The sequence below is a fragment of the Acanthopagrus latus genome, chromosome 14 (genome assembly GCF_904848185.1).
Source record: "Acanthopagrus latus isolate v.2019 chromosome 14, fAcaLat1.1, whole genome shotgun sequence".
Lineage (NCBI taxonomy): Eukaryota > Metazoa > Chordata > Actinopteri > Spariformes > Sparidae > Acanthopagrus > Acanthopagrus latus.
Window position 1 is genome coordinate 11,155,858 of NC_051052.1, and position 27,428 is coordinate 11,183,285.

Genomic DNA, 27,428 nt, shown 5'->3' on the forward strand with positions numbered 1-27,428 from the left:
TTCAGGTAGGTTCTAGCTCAAGCCCAAATGGTAAACAATGTTGGAGAACGGACAACAACAACAGAGCCGAAAAATGCCCCACCATTGCCCACATCGAAGAGAAGAAATGAGAAGATTGAAGAAGAAAAGCAGTGTAAAAAGAAAGAATTTAACCGAGCCAGAGGGAAAACAAGGATAAATATCGGAGCTTAATTTTGGAGGAGGAGGGAGCTGCGGAATTTGTAAAGACTGAAGAGTGAGGCAGAGTTGGCTGCTTTTCTGAGGGACAAGTAAGGACCCCTCCTTGATATATGTTTAATTCTTTGTTTTAACCACAAGGCTGTGGTGCCAGTCCAGCTACGTAGCTTGTTGCTGAATCTAGCTTGTTAGCTTGTATGCTAACTCCAGTGTTTGGCTTTGTCTTTATGACTACTGGTTAGCAAAAGTGTCTTTCAAGTGAGCGAGCAGTTACAACATTACTTTGTGTTCAGTATGCTCTGAGATGGTTGAATTGCTTTAGAGAAATAATGATACTCATGTTACAGAACGGCAGCATGGTGTCGCACCAGGTAATGATTACCTGGTAACAAATATTTTGGCTAAGTCCTCTTCCATCTCAAAACTCCAAACTGCAGCTTTTAAGGGTAACGCCACCAAATTCACATATTAAAATTTGTTTACAGGTCTTGGGAAGCACACTCCACTGTTTGATAAATTACGTCCAGGGATGTCGCTCCGTGACCAAGTTGCATTGTGGGTAATGTAGGCACAATGTTGTAAAAAGCAGTCTAGCCCTATTGTGACTATTGGGCTCATTAAGGGCAGGTTAAAAGCAAATGACCTGATGCCTACATTACCCACAATGCAATTCAGACACTGAGTGTTATCTGCTGGAGGCAATTTATCAGATTTCCTTTCACTGTTGTAGTTTGTTCCTATTTCAATGCATCCAGATATCCCACAGTTTATTTATTTAGTTATCTTTCTAAGTAGATGATGTGTTTTTCTCTGCTGCAATTACGGGACCCCCGCCACAAGATGGCGCCATCGCACCGTGTCCCTCCTCTCAGGTGAGCCCCCCCACCCCAACCACCCACTACAGTTGGGTTTCCCGTTGCGCGCATCTTCCACACAGTCGCACCAGAGAACCAGCACCGGGTCTGGGGGTTTCGATTGCCTGGTTTCCACACTCCACGCGCCTTATCAAATTGTTATTACACAGCAGATGGGATGCGGTTCATTTATTTAATTCCGACCCCGCACAAAGAGCCGCAGCGCTCTGTTTTTTTTTTTTGTTTGTTTGTTTTTTTACAGGGTGGAGGGGCGGGGAGGGGGGGGGGTCAATGGGCGCAGTAAAAAATGGATTGAAGTTGAGGCAATTAAAAGAGTGTGGCGCAACGCCCGCGTGAGCATATTTTGATGACTTATTAATGTGCTCGAATAACCGAAGCCCCCCCTTCCATTGTCGAAAAACCATCGATCCGATTGATTGGTAATAAACTTGATTGAATGGGCAGACTCTGCCGGACGACAGCGGTGGCGCAATTAAGACGGTGATTTGCAGACACGACGCCTTGAGATACATATGTTTAATGTCGCGTGTGTGTGTGTGTGTGTTGGGGCTGTGTGAGTCGTGCGCTGTCCCTTTCAGCACCGAGGGGAGCTGGAGAGGAGTGTTGCGGCGCGCGTCCGAGTGGATGGACTTTGAATGGAAAGGGATTTTTTTATTTTTATTTTTTATTTATTTATTGAATGCGCAAAGTGCGTAAAGTTAGGAGAGGTTAGAAATCAGATGGGTTTTACCAACATTATTGATCATGAGTGACAGATTCCGGGTGTGATGAATTCCTCTGCACCCCCCTCTCTCTCTCTCTCTCTCCCCCTCTCTCGTTCTCTCTCTCTCTCTCTCTCTCTCCCTCTCCCTGTATCCGAGGCTCATTCTTGGGCATTGACTTCGCTACAGGCAGCCTCCCTCTGTTGTCACCTTAAACAAGTGCGGGGTTATTAATTGCATCTTTTCCTTTGCCGGTCACGACGGAGCGCGCTCTTTTCCTCCCTCCTTTCTTTCTGTGCGTCTTCGTGTCTTTTTCCCCTCTTCGCGTCTTCGCCTCGCGGATGGTCCTTATTGTCTTTTTAAATCCGTTTTGCCGTTGCGGGGGTGAAAAAAAAAAAAGAATATAATAATAAAACAAAAATCTCTCTCCTGTGTTGAGGACTGGTATTTGGAGAGGAGGAGAGAGGGGAAAAAAAAAACTGCTGAGCTCCGCAAGGAAGTTGCCCGAGGCGGACAGGGACCCCAAGGAGTCCGCGGAGGGAGGCTGGAGACGACGCTTCTTCACCCCTTCACACACAGTCGGATGGATTTGATTGTCTGAGGTATCTCATATAAAAATCATTTCGCCTTTTTTAAAAAAAATTTTTCACCCCTTCTCCATCTGACTAAATGCTGTTGCCTCCTCTTTTTTTTGTCTGTGGGTGGATATTTCTTTTTGAATTTATTGTCTCAATTCGCCATTCTGTTGGGAATTTATTGATTCCTACTCGTCATTTTCATTACGCACGGATTCTGAGCCATAGTGGTTAGGTGAGTAAATGTCTCAGCGGCACATGGGGAGAGGTATGTGTTTCTGAGGGGTTTCTCAATATTGCGTGGGAATGGCAAACAGATGAAACAGCTCCATAATGGTGTTTCTCTGCTTATACTGTGGATGGCACTGTCTTAATTAGGGTGCATCAGAATGCCACCACCAGCAGCTCTGCTGCTGCTGCTGCACAGAGACAATCAGCCTATAGCATAATCAGCATACACCCATACACCTTGATCTGGCATGGCTTTTTTTCTTGAACCTGTGGGCTGTGTTTTTATCTGCATACACATGACTTAATCATGTCAGAAGAGGTGTCTTCTATGAAAATCATGCCTGAGCTGAGTCTATTGTCTCTTAGCAATGTAAGCTGGGATTTAAATGTCTTCATCCACATATGGAAGGAGTCAGGATGTGGCAGAGAGAACGTGAGTCTTCTGTTATAGATGATGCTAAAATGAAAAAAAAAAAAAAAATCCCATATACCCATGCATTCTTGCTCAATATTTATTTATTTATTGCAGTGACACTGAATGCATCAAGTCCTCCCACCTCTTTGGTGACATGATCCTGCCAAAATCACTGAAAGAACGCAGCTGGAAAGTGGGAGGCTAGGGAACAGGTAGAGTGAGAAAAAAAAAAGTGAGGTATGAATGGGAGGAGACTGAAAAGGAAGCAACGAAGAAGCCAAACCGCAATTGTTGGATGGGAGACCCCGAAAAACACATAAATTTGTGTGTGTGTGTGTGTGAGAGAGAGAGAGAGAGAGAGAGAGAGAGAGAGAGAGAGAGAGAGAGGATAGGGTGGCAGAAAAGCTATCTGAAAAGAGCAGCGAGCTCCCTGGAGAGATGAGGAGGCCTGCAGGAGGGAGAGAACGGAGAATCTTGAGGAGTTGAGGTGGAATGGGGAGGAGAGGAGGAAGGCCAAGGAGGCCAGGTAGGGAGGAAACTGAAAAAAAGGAGACACCAGTGGGCAACTCTCAACTCGACAGCCAGCCGTGGGTGCAAATTAAAAAAGAGCGATGAGCCTCTCGGGGCTTTCACCCCTCTTCATCTTTTGCGCCACCGACCCTCACAGTGCCGGAAACCTCCTTCTGTCGCCTTCTTTTAGGCTGCCACGCGGGAGGAATAATGTGGATTTTTTGAGCCTTTGCAAAGCGCCATAAAGCACAAGGACTCTCCTGGGAGCAAAGAGTAAAAAGAGTCACAGGATAGAACAAGATCAGGTGCATGACATACAGCACGGCCACAGCGACGAGGGTGTCGCTGATTCTCAGTCATCGGGAAATGTGATAATTCTCAGTTAGTGCAAATGAGACATGAAACTTTTAATAACCTTGGGGCCTCAGTTCAGTCACGAAACGTTCACACATTGCCCTGATCTGATTTTTTTTGGCGGCCCTCTCGGGATGTGTTCATGTACTTACATCTTGGATTAATGTAACTTTTTTTAAATCATGAGCATGCTCCTGTCGGGTTAAATATTCCCATTAAGTCCATCTGTTAGCTCCTTGTTTGGGAAGATCCAGTTTTTGCCAAATGTGGATCCTATTAGACAGTAATCAGGCGTGGGTATGAACTGTTTAATTGTCTTAATGGCAGGCTACCCAGACCTCATTTGGACCCTTCCTGTGCCTGAGCCAAGTGGAGCATGAATCCAGGGAAAAAGTGTTGAATAAACAATATTGTGGCGAGGAGAACACCAGCTACCCTATATAAAAAGCAGGGCTTTCTATCATAGCCACGGCTTGTCTGTGTATGAGTGGCTTTGACCTAATTCCATTTAGAGTGGAGAGAAACTGATGAATTAATTGGGACAGAATCGAATTATAAATGGATTCAGTGAAGAGGGCGGCTCACGCTGTGATGAGATCTAAGCCCCGGAAACCTGTTAGGGGTCCTTGTGGGTGAAATCAAGCAGGTCTGCTGAATGTTTTTTTTTCCAAAGGTTAAAGTTAAATGATGCTTTGATTTGCTTGGACAGTCTGGTCCCAAAGCCAGAAGAGATGGTGCGGTTCCAGTTCATCAGTTGGACCTCATGTAGCGTGATATAGGCGGGGCCAGAGTGACCCACTAGGAGGCTGTGGGGCAAAACTGCCTAGATGTAATGCAGGTGCTGCTTTAAGGTGGCCATCGTTTTAGTTTCGAATGTGATGCATCCCGCGTAAAAATACATTTGCAACTCATTATATTGACACAGACTAATTGCCACATGGTAAACCTGTGGTCTTGGGGACCTCTTAGGGTTTAGAGCCATTGGGCAATCGCCAACTTCACCTGGTTCCAACCTTGAATGTAGCCTGGCTTCATATTTGAAAATGATCCACACTTTAATGTTTGAAATTGGAAGTAGAATTCAAGAACGTATATGTCTTTGGGACTGATGTATATAACATGTGACTACACCCAGCAGCCAATTAGCTTAGCATAGCATAATGAGTAGAGACAAGGGAAATAATGAGTAGAAACAAGGGAAAACAGCAGTCCAGGTGTGACAAAACTCATCTACCAAGTTCTTTACAGCTGGATGAACAACTTGTACTGCATTGTTATCGTCATCTATGCTGGACACATTTTTTTGGACAACCTCACACACTTTACGACAGGAAGTCACTGTACCCGGTCAGGAAATTGTCCCACACGTAAACCAGACGTAAAACCACCGATTGTCATTTTTACACTTCGGTTTTTCTACAGTTTTCTTAAAGAATGACTACTTTTAGAGGTACTGGTGTGCAGTACCTCTAAAAGGATAAAGAATGTCCACTCTGTATGTGTATCAAGCTAACCGGATGCTAGTTGTGGCCTTGCGTTGAATGTAGGTCTATAAACATGACATTCATATCAATATTCTCATCTAACTCTTGGCAAGAAAGTAAATAACAGACAGAGTAGGCTAGCTGTTTCCCCTTACAGTATTTGCTCCCTAGCTTGCTAGCTGTTACCTGTGTATGAGAGCAAAAGGCCTGTCAACCTTCTCATCTAACTCCTCAGACGAACGAGAATAATGGAAATGTCCAACTGTTCTTTTCAAGATAATGCACTGTGGTCTGTCTCCCCTCAGAGGAAGTCATTCTCTCAGGGGAGATAAGCAATGGAATGAACGACAAAGCTAATTAATTGGCTAAACTGTGTGAAAAAAGGCCACCTCAATAGCATAGCTTGTGTGTATTGAGGTAAGCAGGACATCTATAATAAAGCGTCTTGTTTCAGAGTGACGGCCTGAATTGGTAGAAATGATGTAATGACATAAATTTAATGCAATATCTGGTGCAATTCTTCATTCAGAGTCATCTCTAACATTACATCTTTCTTAAGAGCTATTTATCCCTTCCAAACAATAATGAATGCTCTGTTGGCTTTTCCTGGAGAAATGTATGGGGTAAACAAAACTGAACCCACCTTAAGATCTCAACAGAGGTAAAATCGAGGATTGTGGATCAAGTGAAGCCAGTGAGAAAATAAAATCCCCCGGGCCTCGACCAATGATGGCGCATTAGCGCTTACATCAAGTAAGAGGAAACCAGTTTGTCACAACCAATTTCCACTTCTGACCCAGACCAACTTTTCAGCACTTTTTCGAGGATATGCCTGCTTAATGTGCAGCTCGTGGGAAGAGCATGACATTATTACTGGCGGGGGATGAGAGGTGCAAACTCCCTGCAGTGGGTGGAAGCAGACATGGCAAATCAGCATTCATAACTGTTAATGCGAAGAAACAACAGTAGACATTAGATCTACCTGTTGTGTTTTCTTTGTGTGTGTGTGTGTGTGTACATAGCAGGTTGTACTGGATATAATGTGTTCATTTAGCCGCAGATGAAACAGCAGGTGTTTGAATGATGCAACACACTTGCCCCGGGGGCTCTGCTCTCTGCCTTTTCACTGCTGTCTCCGTTTCTCTCACATTGTCTCACTCGGTTCCTCTTTCTGTCTCTCCTCCCCCATCTCCCTCTCTTCCGCCGGTGTCTCCGCCGTCTCCCTCCCGACCTCCCTCCCCCTCGCTCCGTTCGTCTTTTTCCCCAATCTCCACTGCAGCAGGTAGTCCGCGAATAGCCCGAGGAGCTCGCCAAGGTTCTCTGCTGTCATTTTAGCAGCTGTTCCACTCATCGATATGCCAAGAGATGAGTGTGTGTGTGTAGAGGTGATTACAAACTGACAGACTTTTGGGTTTTCAATTATGGGATGGCAGTGCAAATTTTGACAGGGATCTCCTGGAATGGCTGTGCCCGTGCGAGGGTGTGCGGGCAAATGAGCATGTGTGTCTTTTTGTGACTTGTTTTTTTTTTTTTTCGGTATGCTTGGCTGCGTTTTTGTTGTGCCCGCGAGTGGTTTACACATGTTTGTCAGGTGGACCGTACATCCCTGCAGCAGCTTGGTGTTCACATCACACTGGTGCTCAGACATCCTGTCTCTGTCTCTTCCTCAACAGGCTCCACTGAAGATGTGACTCGTGGATTACAGGCTCCGAACTTCCCGACTAGATCTCTGCTGCATCGCCGCCACATTGTGACGCCGCCATCTCTTCGTCACGCTGCCTCTTCTGGAATATGATTCGCTCATGGGGCTCGGCTAGCTCCACCCCTGGGGTCCCTTCCCCCTTCTTTTGACCAATAGGAAGGCACTACTTTTCTACAGTTTTGGAATACCGTGCTGAAGCCCCTTCGAGTATCGCCTTGGCCCTTGTTTGGTAATCATTCGTTGATCATGGAACCACAGTGGAACCCGACTTCCTACCCACAGTCCCCCTCTCTTATCTTCCTGCTCATGGCTACTACCTACACTTGGTTCCTTCCAGTCACCTCCCCTCAACGGATCCCAACAGATCCCGCGGCGGCGCCTGAGTACGCCCACTCCATCCGACTGGACGGGGACATCATCCTCGGCGGATTATTTCCGGTGCACTCGCGCGGGGACCGTGGCACGCCATGTGGGGAGCTGAAAAAGGAAAAGGGCATCCATCGTTTGGAGGCCATGATGTTCGCCATTGACCTGATCAACAAGGACCCTGAGCTGCTGCCCAATATCACGCTGGGGGCCCGGATCTTGGATACCTGCTCCAGGGACACGTACGCACTGGAGCAGTCCCTGACTTTTGTGCAGGCCTTGATAGAGAGGGACGGCTCTGATGTCCGCTGCGCTAACGGAGACCCTCCGATCTTCACCAAGCCGGATAAAATCGTAGGTGTGATCGGAGCGGCGGCCAGCTCAGTGTCCATTATGGTGGCCAACATCTTGCGCCTGTTTAAGGTAAGATTTGACTCCCTTTTCTCTTTTCTCCCCTCTGCTGTCTACTGTGTGAACATCTCTGTGCATGCCATTTCCAACCTTCCCCTCACTCATCATCGCTGCTGAGATAAAGTTCAACGATGACAGCCAATTAAAATCTAGTCAGTCTTGCTAGAGTTTTCGACAGCGGCAGCAGTGCCACGTCTTTCTTAACCGATTGGGAAAGCAGCTTTTTTTTTTTTTTTTTTAAGCATTCGCCTTTGGAAACCCTAAGTGTCATTTTATCTCTTGTGTGTAAGAAATGTGTGTGCATGTGTGTGAGACGAGTGTCAAGATGTGTCAAGCGATGCTCGCAAGGAAGAGCTTTGTGTGTGTGTGTGTGTGTGTGTGTGTGTGTTTGTGCTTCACGGCTTAGATCATTCCTGGCTTGTGGTTGAGCCAAATAAAAATGGCTGCCAAACACGGGTATCAATTACTGCTGAAATCTGTCAACAGCCACTTCATTCACTGCAGCGCGCGTTTCTGTGTGTGCACAAGTGCGTGTGTGTGTGTGTGTGTGTGTGTGTGTGTGTCGTCCAAAAGGATCCCTCTCTGTGTCAGTCTGTTTTTCTAGTACATGTGTGGGCCTAATTGAGCGTCCTGACTAGTGCTCATGTGTATGCATGCAACAGCGTTCTCCTCTCGTGTGTGCGTCCTTGCTGAAGCTCTCACATCTGCGATTGGAGGATGCTCATGTCTCTCTAGGTGTGTTTTCTCTATGAGAGTGTGTGTTGGCGTTGTCATCATTAGCTGAGCAGCGCTGATGGATGGTCGAATGATTATGAAATATGAGTCCAGTAATGACGCCCATGGCATTTCACACCCACATCCGTCCCACACTCTTTTTCAGCCTGTGTGTGTGTGTGTGTGTGTGTGTGTGTGTGTGAGTTTGCGGCCACACATTTTATGCCTCCCATTCTTGCAAAAATCCATACAATAGAATATGTGTGCGTGTGTGTTTGAAGGAACTTGTTAACAACCAGCTTGTGCTTTGAATGGAAGATTTGCACATTAAACAACAACAAGGACTAAACATGATTTATGCCAGGATCTGTCACAGCGGCAGCACTCGAACAGGAGCGCCTTCTCCGGCGCCGCACCGCCTCGCTCTCATTTGCCTAATGCGATTTAGTGCATTGTGTGCGTCTGTTTACACGTGTGTGTGTGTGTGTGTGTGTGTGTTTGTTGTATGTCAGTGTGGGTGTGAATCTTGTGCACGTCCACCGATATGTATATATGTAACAGTATGTTTAGATAAGCGTGCCAACGTTTCTTTGCGTGCGTGTGTGTGGGAGTCTTAAGTATTTAGTGAACGTACCTGTGCATGTTTGTGTGTGTGTGTGTGTGTGTGTGTGTGTGTGTGTGTGTGTTTGAGAGAGAGATGATATCAACAAGAGGCCCATGGCAGTAGTATTATATGGCACATGACTGTATCTTCCTCTGCACGGTTTAACATGAATAATGCAGCTCGCATTAGGGGTCTCAAAATAGTATGGAGGACACACTGACACACATGCACACACATATACACACACACACATACACACACACACACACACACACACACACACACACACACACACAAACATGCTGCAATAAATATACGTCTCGTTTAAATGGGCTAATCTGACAGTGCCAGTCACAGCGAGTCGCCCACTCAACACAAGGGGCGCGGTAAAGCACTGGGAGGGTGTGCGTGTGTGTGTGTGTCTTTTAATCTTGCGGCAGACAAAAGCGATTCAAACAACAGATTGCATGAAAAAAAACTCCACATCCAAATCCTCAAGAAAACAGCCCTGTTCTTTTTGCTCTTTTTTATTTTTTCTTTTTCCCTCCACCACCGTGCCCAGCCGCCGAGGGAATGGCACGCTGACAATCACAGAAAAATCAAGTCAAACAAAAAAAAAAGTTGTGTTGGTGTTTCCTTTGTCGCTGGTTCCTCTTTTGAAGATTATCTGTAACCGCTTCTGCTTTGTGGGATGATACGGAGTGAAGAGAGGCGATGACATAAGACGTAACAAGATGAGAACTTTTGTTAATCCTCGTGGGGAAACCAGGCCGTCGCTGCGGCGGATTTCTGAGGAAATTCCAAAAGAGTTTAGCATATAAAAAGAACAGAGCAAATGAGGGTCATCCAAACGTGTCAGGATTTCAATGCTGCGTTGAAAGGAAACACAGAAATCACAGAGTTAAAGAATAGATCTGGATTATTAAAGCATTTTTTCTCTTGGTTATGGTAACATTATACAGACCAAAGTAACAGGTGACGCCTGGGAATATTAGTCTGCTGGGGCAAGAAATAAGAATATACCATGTATGAACAGACATATTACCCAGTGGCAGACTCAGCACCATTGATCATTTTTAATCTACCAAAGGGGTACAAGAGGGCATTTTCTCATACATCAAGTCCAAATGGAATGGATGTTATTAATTCTTGGCAAGTACTAAATGATTTTAACCTCTCTGGGCTTCTCTTAAAGGAAAGCAAGGGGTCAAAACAAATGGGTTAGGGGTTTAAAATGTTGATCAAACCACTTTATTGAGGGGTAAAATCAAGAGAGAGTGCACATAAGATGTCAGAAAATCGGATTGTCTGACTGGTCGTGTTTTATTGCCCTGTGCGGTTTCTTTTTAGTGGACGTGTCACATTCCCAGATCTGAGCAACTAACTTGCTGAGTACAATCCCAGTAATCCTGATTGGAAATGTTGGCTGAAAGTCCAAACGTAAGAAAAGAAAACCAAAAAAAAAAGTCCAAGCTGGAATTAGCTGTAAGTATCCCTTAAAGGTGCAATACATAAGAATCGGCCACTGTAGCTGCCATTTGCTAGGTAGCTCAGTTAGCCGTGCAGCGAGCAGTCCAAACTGGGAGTTTGGTTAGCCTGCTAACTTCAGTAGACATCTTTACAGCGCAATACAACTGTTCACATTATGGTGACAATTTTATTACATTTTTGAATGGTATCAGCCAAAATCCGTTCCTGTGGCACCTTAATATGTTCAGTATTGCAGCAGGATGAGGGTGTGTGGACCAGCAGCTGGACTGGTGTCTAGCGAGCTCATGCGCGGCTCTGTTTTCAATGTCAACAATGCACATTGTTTCTCGCCACTGTGGGGAATCGAATTAATGAGCAAACTATTGACGGGCAGGGAGATGCTGCTCTGGGGGTTTACAAATTGCGGCCTCAACACGGAGGGCACACACCTGGAGCCCGACACGTCCCCCTCCATCATCAGCAGGCGCTCGATTCCGGTTTGCTGCTCCTCTCGCGGAAAACACTCATGCAGAGTAATATAGTTTCATCTCGCATTTTGTCCTCGTTTCTCTCTGCGAGCACTCACCCTCCGAAAGTAACCGCTTCATGCTCGGGGTATTGATTGCGTTCGTGCACGGTTGGTGTAATTACAGCGGCATTATGGATCGGTGGGCCTCAGAGAGTTTTGGTCACCTTCTCGAGCCACCTTGAAGGAAACTCGATCCACAGCCACCTGCTAATATTTGCACTGGAAAACCTAATGAACACACTCAGGTATGGCTACTACAGCAGATCTAACTTCATTTTAAAAGAGCAAGACATCACATCCACGCTGTCGCTAATGGGCTATCTGTGTGTGTGTGTGTGTCTGCTCTGTTATCAGGGAGGCCTTGCTCGCCATTTCAATGAAGCGAGAGGCCCATTTCACTCTGTGACACCCGCACGCTGTGCACTGGACGCCGAAAATGAAATTCAATTCACAAATTGATAGGTGGTGGCTGTCCCCCGGTGAGTGCGAATGTGATGACTTTGCCTCGGGGGAATTTGGGAAACACAGCCATTATGCACACACAACACGCGCACACACACACACACACACACACACACACACACACACACACACACACACCGGAATCTCGACCCTTCATTCAATCAGCGTCAGTTCCACTTAATTCAGCTTTTCAAACATATGCAAACAAACTTGCGCGTTGTCGTCTCCGTTGAGTAGACAGCTTATGTCTGCGTCTCTGCTTGTGTGTTTGGAGGCCAAGGTCAGAAGCAGTGGTTCCCACGCTCTCCCGTACCGCCTCGCTTCATGTGTGAGCGCTCCGTGTGCCGTTACTCAAGGGTTTGCAGGTTTTACATATGTGTATCTGTGTATGCGTATGTATGCGGACGAGCCTTTTCCGATTGCTTCCATAATTCAGCCACAGCCTCCTTGCCTCTCTGTCCCTCTGGAGAATTAACCACTGTGCCGTGTGATATCGCTGATATATTCATCTGGCTTGTGTATCGCCATCGCCATGATTGCTTTCCTAAGTGCAGCCCCCCTTTTCTCTCTGTTGTTTGAGGTGGATTTATGCGCAACACATTGTGTGACACGAGCATTCCCCTGCTCCCAGGTGGCCCCCGTGATGCCGAAAGAGAGCAGGGCCGCAGTGGATACATGCGCGAAACTTCCTTCTATCTGTGTGCACAGCATGTCTCCGAATAAAAAAAATCACACACTGTCTGCTGTTAGGCAAATTAGCCAGAGCAAATGTTTGCTCAGACCCTCGGAACGTACAGCAGGCTGGGGCTTTTGAGAACAATCTCCTTTTGAGGCGCAGCGACACACCAGCTGAATTACAAATCAATTTGGCGCCCGGCTTCGCGAGGATGACAACAGCTGCATTAAAATGCAATTAAGAGGAAACAGAGTCGTGTAATTCAGACGCCAATTCAGTCGCAATTCCTAATAGATTTGCTTTTACTCCCAAGGTCAGGCGGCATTTGGTCTGCAGTCTTGGTCCTAATCCTGCAGACCGTTTGATTGAATAATGACAGCAGAGAGGAGGGGAGGGGGAGTGTGAAGGAGACACTGAGGAATAAGAAAGACTTAATGGAAGTCAGACTTAAAGGACAAAGACTCGAGAAGGCAAAAAGTCAAAAAGCGAGCAGGAGAGACGGCGGCATCCTCTGGAGCGTACTGATGTGGTGTTGATTTCTTTCACGGCGGCATTACGCATTAACAGAGTGACGATAATGAAGCCACAGAGCTCGCTGCACAGCGAGCGGGAGAACTCATTAGGAGGAGAGCGAGTCTCGGGTTTTCTGAACGTTGGTCGCGAGCGCACTGTTTCGCTCTGAGACGACTGCAGGGGGGAAATATCACGGTCGCCACAGACGGGCAGGGTCGCGATCGCCCAACCTCGACTAACGAAGGCAGACTTAATGAGTGAACGGTTAATGAGGGGAGACTTAATTGTCCTTCTGAAATTATTTATTGCTTTCATTTGTTGAGTTGCCTGGAGATGATTCCTTCACAAGAGCCGTATGTAAACGTGCGAACGAGGACATAATTGGATTTGTTCGCCGCCGAACGGAGCGAATCCTTTTAAACTGGCGGCAGAAAAAAAGTGATAAGCAGGGAAATTTGGATGAGCAGATTTTTAAAAAAATTTTTTTTAAATTTTTTTTTACAGGTGCTTGAATGATGTGTCAGTGAAGCTTGGCATTGTTTTTAAAAACTAGCGAGTGACTCCTCCCTGGATAAGTCAGGTCAAGTCGACTTCATTTGTTCCTGTGTAGCCCAAAATGAGCATTTAGCTCTCAGGTGCTGGATTCAGATAAGGTAAAGAATGCCCTTAAAAAGCCTTGAAATTGGGAAAAATCCCTATTCAGCGGCAGAGAAGACATTTACATACGCAGAAAATGTAAATGTATTATAAGTGTGTAGAAGCCTCCATTAAGATCTAGTTTCGGCCCTATAAGGGGAATTGATTGGGCACCCCTGGTGTGAACTGTGATCAGCGTCCCGGAAAAACACATGCATGGGGTCAAAACTGAAACATTAGTACATTCATGCTGCTGCTCTTCAAGGCAGTGTATTATCGATCTGCTGCGTACACACACACACACACACACAGTCACAACATATAAACACGTGTGCATGCACTTACGGCCTTTTGATTGAATACCGCGGAAAAGTAATTTAAACTTTAATCAAGCTCCCTGATGAGGAACAAGAGGTCACTGGAAACACGTCTGATGAACCTGCCGACTGTGTTACGGATCGGTGTGTGTGTGTGGAGGGGAGGGGTTTCCCGAGAGGCGTTAATTGAATGTTTTGCGAGAGAGGTGGAGGAGAGTAACGGAGATAGAAAGTGTCTGGTGGGTGCTATCTGCATGTGTGCGCTCACGGTGAGAGGACCAGTGTGTAGAGCATTAAAGTGGAATGAGATCCTATCGCTCCTCTGCCTTTCATCAGGTTTGTGGCTGAATAGGAGCTCAGATAAGGGGACAAGTGAAGCCATTTACACACAGGCGAGGGTTTCACACATCGCAGCTGGATGGCGGGCGGCCGCTTTGACTCGACGGAGCGGGAGAAGCCCAGTCACGCCCGTGTCGCGTTACACTCCGGCATTGCGACTACGCAGCTCCAACTCCAACATTCTTTGCCTGCAAACTCCGCAAACACCCTGTTAGTATTTGGGCGTTCTGTGAGATGCTAATGCTAACCGCTCAGCCAACACCCACATTTTATTTTAATTGAGATGGGATGCTGTGCTAGTGTGCCAGCGCGCGCAATAACACAACACTGGCAATGTTAATTGGTGTTGTTTACACCTCTGTTTCACTAAAAGCAAACGTATCCGCTGTGAGGGAGCGCTCCCGGCGACAGCAGGAGCCGCACTAAAACTTAGATAATTAAGAAAAGTAGTACATTTAGATGGCGTTCGCCCTGTGTGTTTCCTTTGTCGTGCAAACTCAACTCGTCGCTCCAACATGACTTTACGTTGTAACTTCGGTCTCCCTCAATGAGATGTTTTCAGCACGCATGATTTCACCGCTTGCTTTTGGAAGACAGCGTACGTGCGTTGGGATGATGCGGCGGTAATGGATTCTCTCATTGGAAATGAATGAACCCGACGAGGAGGGAGAAATGAGATCGAGGGAGGACCGGCAGAGCGGAAACTGGGCTCCGGAGCGCAAAATGAGATGTTTGGCAATTTACGAAAACCAGAGCAGCTGCCTGAACTTAGTCGCTGTCATTTAAGTTAAAACTTGAACGTTGTTATACAAAGCAACCTATTTTACCTTCCATCAGTACACTTACTTGTTATAGGAGAACGGTGCCTCTGTCAATCCCAACATCTTCCACTACGTAGCTTCGTCGGGCGATCTCCCGGCTCTACATCACACACCAACAACTATGTCGGTGATAATGGACAATCATTTGGGGGAGAAAATGGCGCTCTGTGAGTTCTCCTGATGGACAGATAGCTTAACTTGTTGCTTAAGTAACCACAGTAGCTGTTATTAGCTTGTTAGCTCAGTTAAGAGCCTTTCACACAGTGCAGTCTTAGCTGTTTAGGGCTATCCTCAATTTTTTGTCAGAAGATGTCACCCTTGACCAGGTGTAACTAGATGAGATGATCGTGTTCACCCATAGGCGTCATTTCCACCGAGGACACCACAATGGGATTTTCAAATGACACATTTTCGTCTGATCACTTTTTAAAAGCACTATTTGTTTATAAATGTGTTAAAAGTAGCTTCCACCAGGAAACTTTCACTAACAAATGAGTGTTATTTATATTTTGATGCGCTGTTATTGTCTACACTGATGTCATGCCATGTCCTAATCACAGTGGCTAAAACTCTTTCCTCCACAATTCCCCTCTTTGCACCGAGTAGGTACAAAAAGGCTTCTCAGCCTACGCGTGATGCCATGCAGAATTCAAACAGCGCGCACGCCTACCTGGACCACATGGCTCATGCAAAGAAAGAACACCAACAGGTCTCAGGGAGTGCTTTAAGACGGGGATGTGATAAATGTCATCCAGGATTACACAAATTCATACTGTGAGCATTACTGTCCATGCTGGCAACTGATTTGGCAACTAGGAAAGCAAACATGGCTTGGTTGTGGTCGGGTGTCAGCTTTCAGCTATTAATGGTTACAATGTTTTTTCCCACTTTTAACATTTTTCCCAATGGATTTCCCAAACATTTTAAATGTTTTTGTATTCCATCACAGTGGAGCGACGCTATACAATCCTAACTCTCTCTCAGTCAAATGATTCTTAGTCCTGCTTTATACATCATTTCTTTAATGACCTGCCTGATGTTGCTTCGGCGCAGCGCCACTAATAAAACCAGTGCATAGTGAAAAACCACAGCTGACCCCAGTCTGCCCGCTGTGGTTTATGGCTGAGCTGTGCATAGCTCACAGGTGCATGGAAGACCTGTTTACAGCATGTGCGTGTTACTTGTGTCTTTTCATTCCGTTTGATTGACGTGACAGCGAGGACAGGTCAGCATCTCGAAACACGAACCTGTGATCATGCAATGAGCAAACCAGCGTGTGTCATATTTCCTCAGCGAGGGTGCCGCGTGTCTCACAAAACTATTTGGGTCACCTTTCAGTCCTATTCGAAAGGCCTCAACACACACACACACACACACACACACACACACACACACACACACACATTATGCAGCAATGCAGGTGTGACATTTGGTGGCAGCCTGAAAATGACTATGGGAGGTGTCCAAAATGGGAAAACAGAGATTCTGTTGAATCTGTTACCGCCAGTCCCAAAGTGTTGACTCGCTGTTGTGTCTGCTTGATGCGTCTGCCTGTTAAAAAGAGACCAAATGTTCCTGTTGGATGTTACAACGTTTGTTATGATTGGAACAACAAGAATCCAGTCTGTGCTGGCAGCTGCTCCTCGATCTGCTTTTGTTGTCACAAATTATCCGAGTGCTCGCTCGCTGGTTGCCACTGCAATCGATCTGAGCGGCTGCTGGACAATCTTTGTGGGCTTATTGTTGCGACCATAAGTGGCAGAATGAACACTTGGGTGGTAAATTCAGAATAGTGCAGTGGAGCCTCATGGGTAGAGGCAATGTTCCGTATTGTACTTTTTCATTTATTCATTATTTTGTATAAAAATCAGCTGGGTCACCATGTGACATTCTCATAACTTCTGCCTATTATCCCTGTAGAAGTGAAGCCCACTGGAAGATGAAAACACAACAGAGCTGACCGTAGACACGGTGAGTGGTGCTGGCTCAGGCATGTCTGACCTGACCAATCAGGGGAGACTGGGTTTTCGGGAGGGAGGGCCTTATATAGACAGGAGACAGGGGGATCTGTTTTTTGAGCGTTAAAGCATGTCAACTTGTAGTATTAGACTAAGATGAAATTATGAACCTGAAAATGGGCATGATGTGTCTCCTTTAAAGGGAAATAAAATGTAATCAGGAGAGACTGATCTATTATTTGACTGAGTTTTTATGTCTAAACAAACTGAATAAACAAATTTAAGTTTTCATGACTGAATAAACTGAATAAACAAACTGACCTTAAAGGACAACACAGTTTCATACTGTTTTACTTTGTTTATATGTGGCGGACCCTGCCACCTTTCCAGCATCAAACAGTGCTCTGGGGACCTCATGATCCTCTGAGAACAGCTTGTTCATTCAGTGATGGAAAAAATACTTCTGATTACAAATCATTACCTTATTAATATTGTATACACTGAAATTCTAAGGTTGAATTTCTTCTCCGAAACTACGCAGTGCCCCTTTAAGTACGCTTTTCTACTTCAAAAAGAAAATGCAGTGAGATTTAATTGCGATTCCCAGTGAAATTCTTTTAAAATTGAATGACACACGAGTCATAAATTTCTCAAGTCTGTTACTGGGGCGTAGACAGGAATTGGACATGAAAAAATACACGCATTTGCATTTGAATACATTTTTAATATTTCGGAGACACAAGTGCTTCATTAAGTCTGCCTCATCTCTTCAGAGCGTCGGGGCTGTAGAAGACGAGGGAACTAGTTGAAACAAGAACACCCCGAGTAGTTCAAAGATTTTAAAAACACATTCCAAATACATAGTATCTTTGATAAATGCCAACTGAAAGTAGGACAGGATACGGAGAGGAAATGAGACTTTGGGGGAGGGGGTAAGCAAAATGGGATTTGGACCACTTTCTGAGGAGGTGCAGCGTAGCTGTTGGCGTAGACTGGAGCCGAAACGCGGATGATAATATCATGTGTGCGTTTGATGTGGATCAGCGAACATCGGCATGAAGAAGGTCCATGATGTTTGGCGAAATGAAAGTCGAGAGAAAATGGTGTGCCGCACGCTTCTGACTCTTCCTCTCCTTCTTTCACGATACAGATCCCCCTTTTGATCCGTTTTCGCACCATTATCTTGTTTTCTTTTGTCCACTTTCTTTCATTTTTCGCCTTTCCTTCCCCTCCAATCTCCTTAAAGAGGAAGCTGAGGCCAGTAAAAAAAATGGAAAAAAAGGAGGCAGGGGCAGTAAAGGTGATAGATAAGGAGAGGGATGGTAGTAAAACGGTAATCGCCAGAGGAAAAAAAAAAAAGAGCAGCTGAAGACTCGAGGGAGAAAGACGGGTTGCAGGAGGTGTTTTTACATCTCGCAGCGATGTTGCATTAGATCAGAGAGAGCAGGTGGGAGGAAGAAGGATAAGGGAAGGAAAAAAAACAAAAAATCGGAGGTTAAGTGCTTGGCTTTTTTTTCCTTCACATCCCTGCTTTCCCGCTCTCGGCGTGCCTCAATCTATTTCACTTCTCTTTCCTCCCCCCTTTTCTTGTGCGCGTGCCATCTCCTGCAGCCGCGTTAATAGCAGCGGGGTATTATTTATGAAAGGGGAAGAGGCGAGAAGACATGGAAAGAACATTAGCAGAAAAGAAAAAAGAAAGCGGGTGTCCTGCCACAGAAAGCGATATATTTGAGGGGGGAGACGTGCACGCTTGTTTGTGTGTGTGTGCGTGTTTAAAATAGATGTCCTCCTTTTGAGATCTATGTAGAACATGACATACGCTAGATATGGCACTGGTTCTGTCTTCTTTATCACACACCCCCATCAGTGTTTCTGCCCCTGTTGTGTGTTTGCCCTGTTCAAACTGAGGCGATGGATTGTGATTGATTTATTGATTGACGGAGAATAAAATGGGAAATAGGAGCTTTGTTTATGGCCTAATGGTTTGTGACTGTCTTCGTGTTGGCGTCTGTTGGCCTGACGTGTATGTGTGTGAGAGAGAGAAAGAGAGAGAGAAAGAGAGTGCATTATTTGCAGGGTTTTGGCAATTACCCCCTTAAGCTGGAGGTCAAGGAGGAGAGAGAGGGAAAATGTTTCTTTCTTTTTTCCCCCTTAATCCGCATTCATAGCCTGCCAGGAGTCGTCTCTCTCCCTTCTTCAGTGCTTCCTCTCCTCTCCTCTCCTCTCCTCTCCTCTCCTCTCCTCCAGATCATAGAGTCATTTCCGCTGTGATAGCCTGAAGGAGTTGTAAATTCCCCGACTCGTGGTAATATTGCCATTTCCTGTACAAAAACATGTAATTGATTGGATTCATTACCCATTTGGACTTTCCCAACTGTATTTTATCTTCTCACTAATCCTTTATTTAACCATAAAGTAGCCTATTATTAGCCCGTGGCACATAGAAAACATACTCAAGTTTGATACATGTGAGTAAGACTGCATATCGTGTTGTTGTTTTGTCACATTTCTGAGATGGCTGTGAGTCTTTCTGCATCCACAGATGAGTAAGACGCAGTGTTTTCTGCTGCTAAGGATCTCTCAATCAAGAGAAAACAAAAGACATAAGTGGCGTTGGATCATGGGGGCTGTTGTTTTCATTGTTAAACAGCCGCCATTGTTGATGAAAATCTGTGTGACCATGTTTTACTCACACTGTGTTCAGTCCCTACAGCGAATGAAAGGCAACTACCTTGAATGAAATGATTTCTCTGGGTATGAACATTGACGGAAACATTTGGTATAATCGAAGGATAAAACTCACCTGAACAACATGCAGAATTACACCATAGTCTGGGTGAATACTCGATTCCGATTGGCCTTCAGGGTGTCAGTTAACTTCTGATAAATGGACACCTGTGAACCCTGTCGATGATGTGGGCGAGTGTGGATGTGTGTTACGCACTGTGTTAGCTGCCTTTTGAATTTTTGCTGGAAGGCATCAGTTTTTCCTTTGTAAGTGGCCGGATGGGAGTTTTTTTTCCCCATGTCGAAGAGAGGTCACGGTTCTACTGTGGGTGATTAACCAGTGATCGCAGACTGATTGGGCAGCGCTGCAGCGCATTCTTGAATCATCGCTCCTCCATTTCCAAAAACAGTGTTTCTGTTGGCAAAACCCACCCACATCTGCACACAAAAGTTAAACAAGGAGTGAACTCTAACTCGTGAGTTCACTGCAGCCGGAAACGCGAACCAAATGCCGGAAGAAGATAAAAGTGTGATGCAACTGTACCTCCGCTCTCCGGTGCTCTTTCCCCCCTTTTTTCCCCTCTGCCTCCTCTTTTCACATGCTTTCCTTAGCTCTTTGCTCCCTCTCTCTGCCCTTGCCGCCCTTAGCCGGTGGCGCTTCCTCCTCCGAAGGTAAGGCAGCACTAAACGGCCTCGGCGCAGTGTCCCCATGTATTTTTAATGGCCGACGCCCGTCACGCTGGAATCTCGCCGTGAATTATGCATAGGGGATGAGTGAGGGGAAAGAAGAGAGGGGATCCGAGCGAAGGAGGGTGGACAGAGACGGAGGGTACAGAGCAGGACAAACAGGATAAAAGACGACGGGACGAGAGATCACTGAATGAGATGCGTGTTTTCGGAATGATCACGGCTCAGACAGAGGAGAGGAGAGCGCCGCCTCTCACCTCCCCTCCGACAAGCCCTCATTTGTATCTCCCTCCACCCCGGAATCGAACTTCACCTCTGCAACCCTCCACCTCTCCCTCTCTCTTCCTCTCCGGGGTTCCCTTTCCCTCTCTGTCTCGCTATTTCATCACCTCTTCCCCTCCCCTCTGTCACTTTCTCTCTCTTTTACGTCCCTCGCTCCCTCCTTTCCTTGGCAAACTTTACACTCCTCTCAGCACTCAACCCTTCTCTCTCACGCTTTTCATCGCTTCTCGCTCTCTTTTCACCTCCTAAAAAATTATTTGCAAAGTGCCGGCGTGAATGAGGGATGGAGGGGAAGAAGTGCAGCACTGGAGTGGGCTAAGCTAACCGATTAGCATGTTTCGTACATATCCTTCTTGGTAATGGACACTGGACGATAGCTCACCGGGCATGCTCGCTATGAGATAATGGAGCTGATCTGTGACTCGGCTATTCCTCGTCTTTATTACCCTCCCTCCCTCTGTTATGTAAAGTAGCTTGAACGCGTGTGTGTGCAAACAGGACGAGCATGCGCGTGTTTCCGATGAACACAACAGAAGCCATTAAAGCGCAGTTTGTCTCCCCTCCTCGGCAGTCATTTTATGTCTGTTCATATTAGTTTTTATTAAGACAATATATACTCTCACATGCTCCACTGCTTTATCAGTAGCAGCAGATGTATATGATGGAACACAGTACGTCAGCCCCCCCTCCCGGAATGAAAACTGCAGTCATTATTCAACTCTCTCCAAGTTTGCAAGAAAAAAAAGCAAACACGCAGTGAAGTTAACCCCCGCACTTGTGCTGCGCTCCTCTCGCTTCCCCCGTCGCACTTAATGAGGCTGTCTTTTTTAACAAATCCCGAAAAAAGCCTCCATCTGTTTTTCCCGAGCAGCACAATCCAACAGTTTTGTAGGTGAATTATTGCACTCCGAGTCCAAAAGTTCACACGCTTAGCTCATTATTCCCTCTCTGACACTTCGCTCTCTGTCGAATGGATCCACAGCTCGAGGATGCAGCTACAGTGGGATTTAAAAAAAAATTTTTACAGTTAATTTTGGGGGTGAACTTGGCATGTAATGGACAGTCTTTCGTGGTTTTAAAGGTAAAATCAGTTCAGTCTTAAAGGCCTGGTATGTAGGATTTAATGGAATCTAGCAGCAAGGCTGCGCATCAAACATATCAAGGGAACGCCCCTCGCTTTATCCTTCCCTGCCTGTTTGGTACGTCTGCCAGTATGTCAGTAGAAACATGGCAGTGAAATATGGAGGCCTGGAACAGAATCTGCTCCCTCTCTGGATGTACTAAAGCCTTCTGATGATCTACTGTAATGATTGCAATTAATCCTAATCACAGGCATAGTTTGACTTAAGAACAGCACATAAAAATACACATTTTTGGAATTATTTTTCAAAATACTTCAAAAAACTTTTTTGCATATAGCACCGGTGCTGCGGAGGTTGCAAGTTTTGCAGGACAGTGTAGTCGATAAAAGTGTCAAAGCAGTTGTTATTTGAGACAATTTAAATTATGTGTTTGGGAGCTGAAAAACTTGAAATTGTACCGAAAATCTGTTTTCTTATGTTTTCTTTGCGCTGTGCTTTTTTTCCCCCCCATCTGTCGACAGCATCCAGGTGCCGTCTCACTTTCACACCGCAGACTGCAGCTACCAAGCAGAAAGGTGGCGATGTGCTGGGATTCACCTCGCACCCCCAAACAAGCACGGAAAAACCCTCAAACAAACTAGTTTTATCGCACGTCTGCTTCCGTGGGCACTTTGTTCATGACACTGGTGGCATTTAGCTCAGCACGTTTGATGTACCTGTGTCCCTCTGTGGAGTAATTAACAGACTGATTAAAGCAGAGGAGCCGTGCTGTGAAGCACTATTGGTAATAAAAGTGAGGCGGGGAGTGAGAGAGATGAGTCGAACGGTATCGGCTAAAATTATATCTCAGCAGAAAATTTACTGGTACATCTTAAAAGAGTCGATTTACCGCCCAGTCCGAAATGTACAGTGCTTTTACCGTGCATTGTGGGAATATGTGAGTCCAGTTAATGGGGTGGAATAATTCCTGGTAGACAATACATACACAGCACTATAGATTGGCACACACATCATCACTCTTCTACAGTTTCCAGCACTGTTATTCTACAGCTGACCTACTGTAATCTACAACAACAGATTATTATGTAACAAAATATGACTGCTGTGCTTCACATGTTATTGTTATGATCCCAGCTTTTTGTGTTCTCTTGTTTCCTGTTTTATTTTGAAATTGTGCCCTCATGCGTTGCTGCATGCTTTTCCGTTCCTCCTGTCAGTGTTTTTCCGCTCCTTTCCCTCACCTGTCCCGTTTCCCTCCTCACACCACCTGTACCTGATCCCCTCGTTAGTGTGTGTGTGTGTGTGTGTGTGTGTGTGTGTGTGTGTGTGTGTGTGTGTGTGTGTGTGTGTGTGTGTGTAAAGTCTTTATCCTCCCTCATGTCTTTGTCAGTTCCTTCTGTTCCCCCCCTTGTGATGCCACCCTGCGCTCTCCTCCAGTGTCTCCCTGTTGGTATGTTTCTGATTTACATTCCTTGATTTGCACTCAGTTTATTACTGTAAAAAAAATGAAATGAAGAGGGCCAGTGCCACCTTATGCAAGCGGTCAGTCAATCACGGTCCTGAAGAATCTGTCTCATCAGGCAGATTAAGTGAAAACACCTGTCGGGACGAGCCGCAGTGGCTTTCCAGGTTGTTGGTTAATTAGGGGGTGCCGGCAGGCTTGAAATCCCTTGTTTTTAATTTGGTGTTAAAGCTGCACTCCTGCTTACCGTAGAGTGATGGAAAGTCTCATGCTGGGGGAGTGCAGCACTTGTATTAAGTCTATAATGGTGGCACGCCTGCTTTGACAATAGTTTGATGGCTGTAACAGTTGCTGTAAAAAGCACACTGTATGTTACTAGTAGCCCCAGAAATTCTCATGCGGCTGTCACAGTTCACGCTGTCTCGTTGTTCTTGTGTTTCCTGTTTTATTTTGATATTATGCCCTTATGTCTCGCTTCTGTGTGTTTTTCCCTCCTTTCTGTGTTTGATCCACTCCTTCCCCTCAGCTGTCCTTTTCCCTCCTTACTCCACCTGGTCCTCATCCCATCGTTGGTGTTGTCTTTGTTCTCCTTCGTGTCACGTCAGTTTGTTCCGTCTTCCTCCCCCAGTGTCTTCTCCAGTGTCTCCTCCTTGTGGTAGTTTTTCCAAATATTTGCTCCTGGAGTTTTCCCTGATTTGCACATTGCTTCTGCCCCATTTGGGTGTTATTTACCTGTTTTTAGTTTTCCTCGATATCTTGGTTTGGTTGTATCATTCGGCTTTAAAGCTCACCTTTTGCCACCCCCCCCAACCACCACCCACCAATCCTGCTTCCTGTGTGTTGTCTGCATTTGGGTCCTCGACTTGTTTAACAGCTTATCGTAACAAGCCATCAATGTTTACTTCTTACTTACTTGTGACACTTCTGTGTCTGTCTGTCTGTCTGTCTGTCTGCTGTGACTCATGCTGAATCGCACACACACACGCAGCCTGACTTGCTGTTGACTCCCCCCTCCAGTTCCGACGTGGCTTTGATTGCCCGAGATAAACTGGAAGGGTTACCCGATGAAAGGAACCTCGAGGCCTTGGTATTTTGGTATATTTGTGATATTTCGGCGCGACGTCTGTGGTAATTAGGATGACATTTAGGAACGCTTTGATGTGTTTCCTTTCCCCTCGGTCAGGGGAGCACCGAGGGAGGGACACACAGAGACAAAATGAGTTAGTTTTATTTTTTGCTTCGATGCGGCTGCTCCGAAATGTCTTCCAGTTGTTTTCGGTGACTTTTACGGGCCTGACTGCTGAACGTTGAGCCGGTGATTAATCAGTGATTTCGCATGATTGATTGCGCAGTGTTTTGACAATAGAAAATATTAAAGAGCCCGTAAATGTTCCCTCTGTCAGCCAAGTCAGTTAATCTAATGCTATCTGCTGGGAGACATTAGCGAAAACACCTGCTGCTGCTTTTTCTGATTTGTTTGTTTGTTTTTTTTTTCCTCATTTGAACTGGATGAGCCCAAGACCTTTTTAATATCCAAAACCAAAGATGCATTACGCACCGGCAAACATCCCCAGAGTCAACTATCGATGTGGAGAATCTCACAACGGTGATTGCAAATCAAATTAAAGCAAAATTATAGTGCTGGGAGAGCGTTTAGCTGCTTCATTTGACCTTCTGTAATTAATTGTAATTTGCACTATTGGTTCACACCGGGCTGTGTGCAGGAGCGGGGAGGAAATCACATGACGGGAGGAGAGTACAGTGTGGAGAGAAAGGAGGAAAGGAATAGGAGTGGAGAACCAACGTAGGAAGACATAAAACAGACCGCCCCTAATTAGGGGATGTTTCCACCCACATATCCATGTTTGCTGGAGTAGGCTGGACTGCTATTTACAAGCTCACCAGCCGTCGCACCCTATTAATACACAGTCATCACACCTGTTAATAAGTGCTTCCCAATCCAGTCAACAGCATTTTCATCTTAAAACCACGACTGACCTGCAAAGTGAAAGTGGCGTTATTTGAAGAGAGTTCTCTGCACAGTATTCCCTCATGCAACCTCTCTGTCGCTAAGTTAGAAGATAAAATGCGAACGTGAGAGAGCTCAGTATTACAAATTGATGCGACTTTCAACCTCTGACCCGTTGACCTTTCCTCTCGTGCCGCAGTGACGTTTACTTCTATGATTTAAGGTGAAGCGTCTGAAAAACTATTGGATAGATTGCTTTAGAAATGTTCCTCAGAGATTCAAAGGCCCCAGAGGATAAATCCCAATGATTGCATTAGGATGAATTTAGCTCCAGCTGCTTCATCACAGTGAACAAATATCAATTTGTTCAGTTTGATTCAACGCCTCTTGGAGTGAAATCCCCTTAGGACATGACTGTGGGTGTAACAGGGAAACTGGACATCCTTATCGACACTGGAGTAGATGATGAAATTGTGAGGTTTTGTTGTGTCAATATCTGATTCTTTTTCTCTGACACACAATAGCATGGAGTGCTGGCAAGGACTCTAGGAACCCTCATTGTTGATAGGCCATTACTAGTGACGTATAACCAATCAGGAAGTGCTGTGGGCGGGACACTGGGCAGGATTATAATGTGGTGAATGCATACCGTGGACAACAGACATAGAGAAGCAGCTAAATTAGAACCAATTTGCACATTTTAAATTAATTGAACCCGATAAAGTGCTAAATTTGATGCCCATAAAGTGAATGGAGGCATTAAATGCTTATGCAAATATATTTAGAGAATGTTCAAGTCGATCAGCTCTGCTCGACTTCGACACACCAGGGTTGTGCAGCTGCTGCAGTAGCAGGCCAGTCACACACTCTCAGTGCTGTTGGTACCAGGATATATTGGTTAATGTTTTCTCAGTGTTTTTTTTTTTCTTTTTTTCTCTAAAGTTCAATACCAAAGTGGCTATAATACAACACAGTTTGGGATTCAGTTATCAAATCTATTTAGGGTAATGTTTTTCCGGTTGGGTTGACTTGTGTGTGGACTGTGCCCTTCTCTGACTGTTTAGCTCTCTGATATTACATGACACCATGTTGTTTCAAGCCGCATGCTACAAGGTGCTTTAAAACTTTGGAACCGGTGACATTTTGATCACAAGCTTACTCTTGAAAAAACAGTATGGTGCTGACAACCCCCCCATTGCTCATTTCAAACCCGTCTTGTGCTCCAGCCTCTCCTTTTGTCAGCCCCGACCTTCAAAGGGCATCATTCACAGCGTCGACTCCCTGCCAAACACCTGCGTTCTCTCTTCTTTTCACACACACTCTGCCCGAAATTACAACCTTTCACACCCGCTCAGGTGTCTTTTGGACCATTTATTTCTTAGTAAATACTCTTCTGCTTCCCTTTAAGTGACTGCTGTAGCCCTGACTATATTTCTCCAGCAAACTAAACTCTAAAAATACCTATTTTTTTTAATAGTCACATACAGATCAAAACTTCCTAATGCTGGTGATGTGTTGTTTAAATGTGACCATTACATTTCTCCAAACATTTAAATGTACTGCAGCATGACTGAAGCCTTCTGAAGCAAAACCACATGTTCAATACTTGCTTATGGATCTTCCTCAGTTGCAGCTCCTCCTCTGGGAATCCCTGCTGATAGAGTCTTGTTGTGTGCAGCGTCCCCGGGAGCTTCTTACTTAAATGTTTTGAAGTCTAAAAATACAGATCGCCACGTCATCAACTACATAGTCATAAATAACAAAACAGGCCCTGTAAGCTATTTTGGTCACACGCCTTTTTGGTAGCTTTTGCTCACTATTTTTTTTTTCGTTTTGTATTAGAAAAGAAGTGGTGCGGAGTAACTTTGTGCTGCGGTGGCAGAATGAAGAACACACTATCTCTTACAGTATTCATGTTCTATGTTTAGCAATAGCTCAGCTTGAATTATTCTGACTTTTTGAGGAATTAACTGAAATGTGATGTTAAATAATTTGATTATTTTGAACAAGCTCTTCTACCACACATTGCTTTAGAAATGTGGCTGATCTGGAGATACTGAAAATGAGAACACTTTTATATTTTGGGTCAACTAATGTTGGTGTCAAATGTTATCCAGGAGGAAGTTTGAGCCCACAGTGCTGAAGAGTGATGCCAACAGGGCCACGCAGAGAGCTGAAGTTCAACAAAGACAGAAGTCATCTTGTGCTTCTTTGAGTTGGTCACCTCCGACACAAATAATGACAATGATTTACTCTATGCAAGAATTGAGCCAGTGTGGTTTAGCATCCAGAAGTAGCACTTGGTTCATCTTGGTGGAAAATGGGAACATGAACCCAAATTTACACTGTAGTTGTGACTTAAGTTAAACACACCCAAAA

At 45.3% G+C, this 27,428-nt stretch overlaps 1 protein-coding gene across 26 annotated transcripts in view; it reads left to right on the plus strand.

Annotated features, from left to right (window-relative positions):
* grm8a (glutamate receptor, metabotropic 8a) overlaps positions 1-27,428 on the plus strand; it is a 453,766-nt gene continuing 426,338 nt past the window's right edge. For 11 of the 26 annotated variants that reach the window (XM_037121968.1, XM_037121970.1, XM_037121966.1 and 8 more), the window contains exons 1-3: positions 3-269; positions 2,193-2,355; positions 6,996-7,813. In XM_037121968.1, coding sequence (XP_036977863.1) covers positions 7,271-7,813 — 543 coding nt within the window. In that variant the 5' untranslated portion in view covers positions 3-269; positions 2,193-2,355; positions 6,996-7,270. Of the gene's footprint in view, positions 270-2,192; positions 2,356-3,169; positions 3,187-6,995; positions 7,814-22,967; positions 23,069-27,428 lie in introns of those variants that run through there. The other 15 variants (XM_037121960.1, XM_037121961.1, XM_037121958.1 and 12 more) reach the window with 8 other exon arrangements.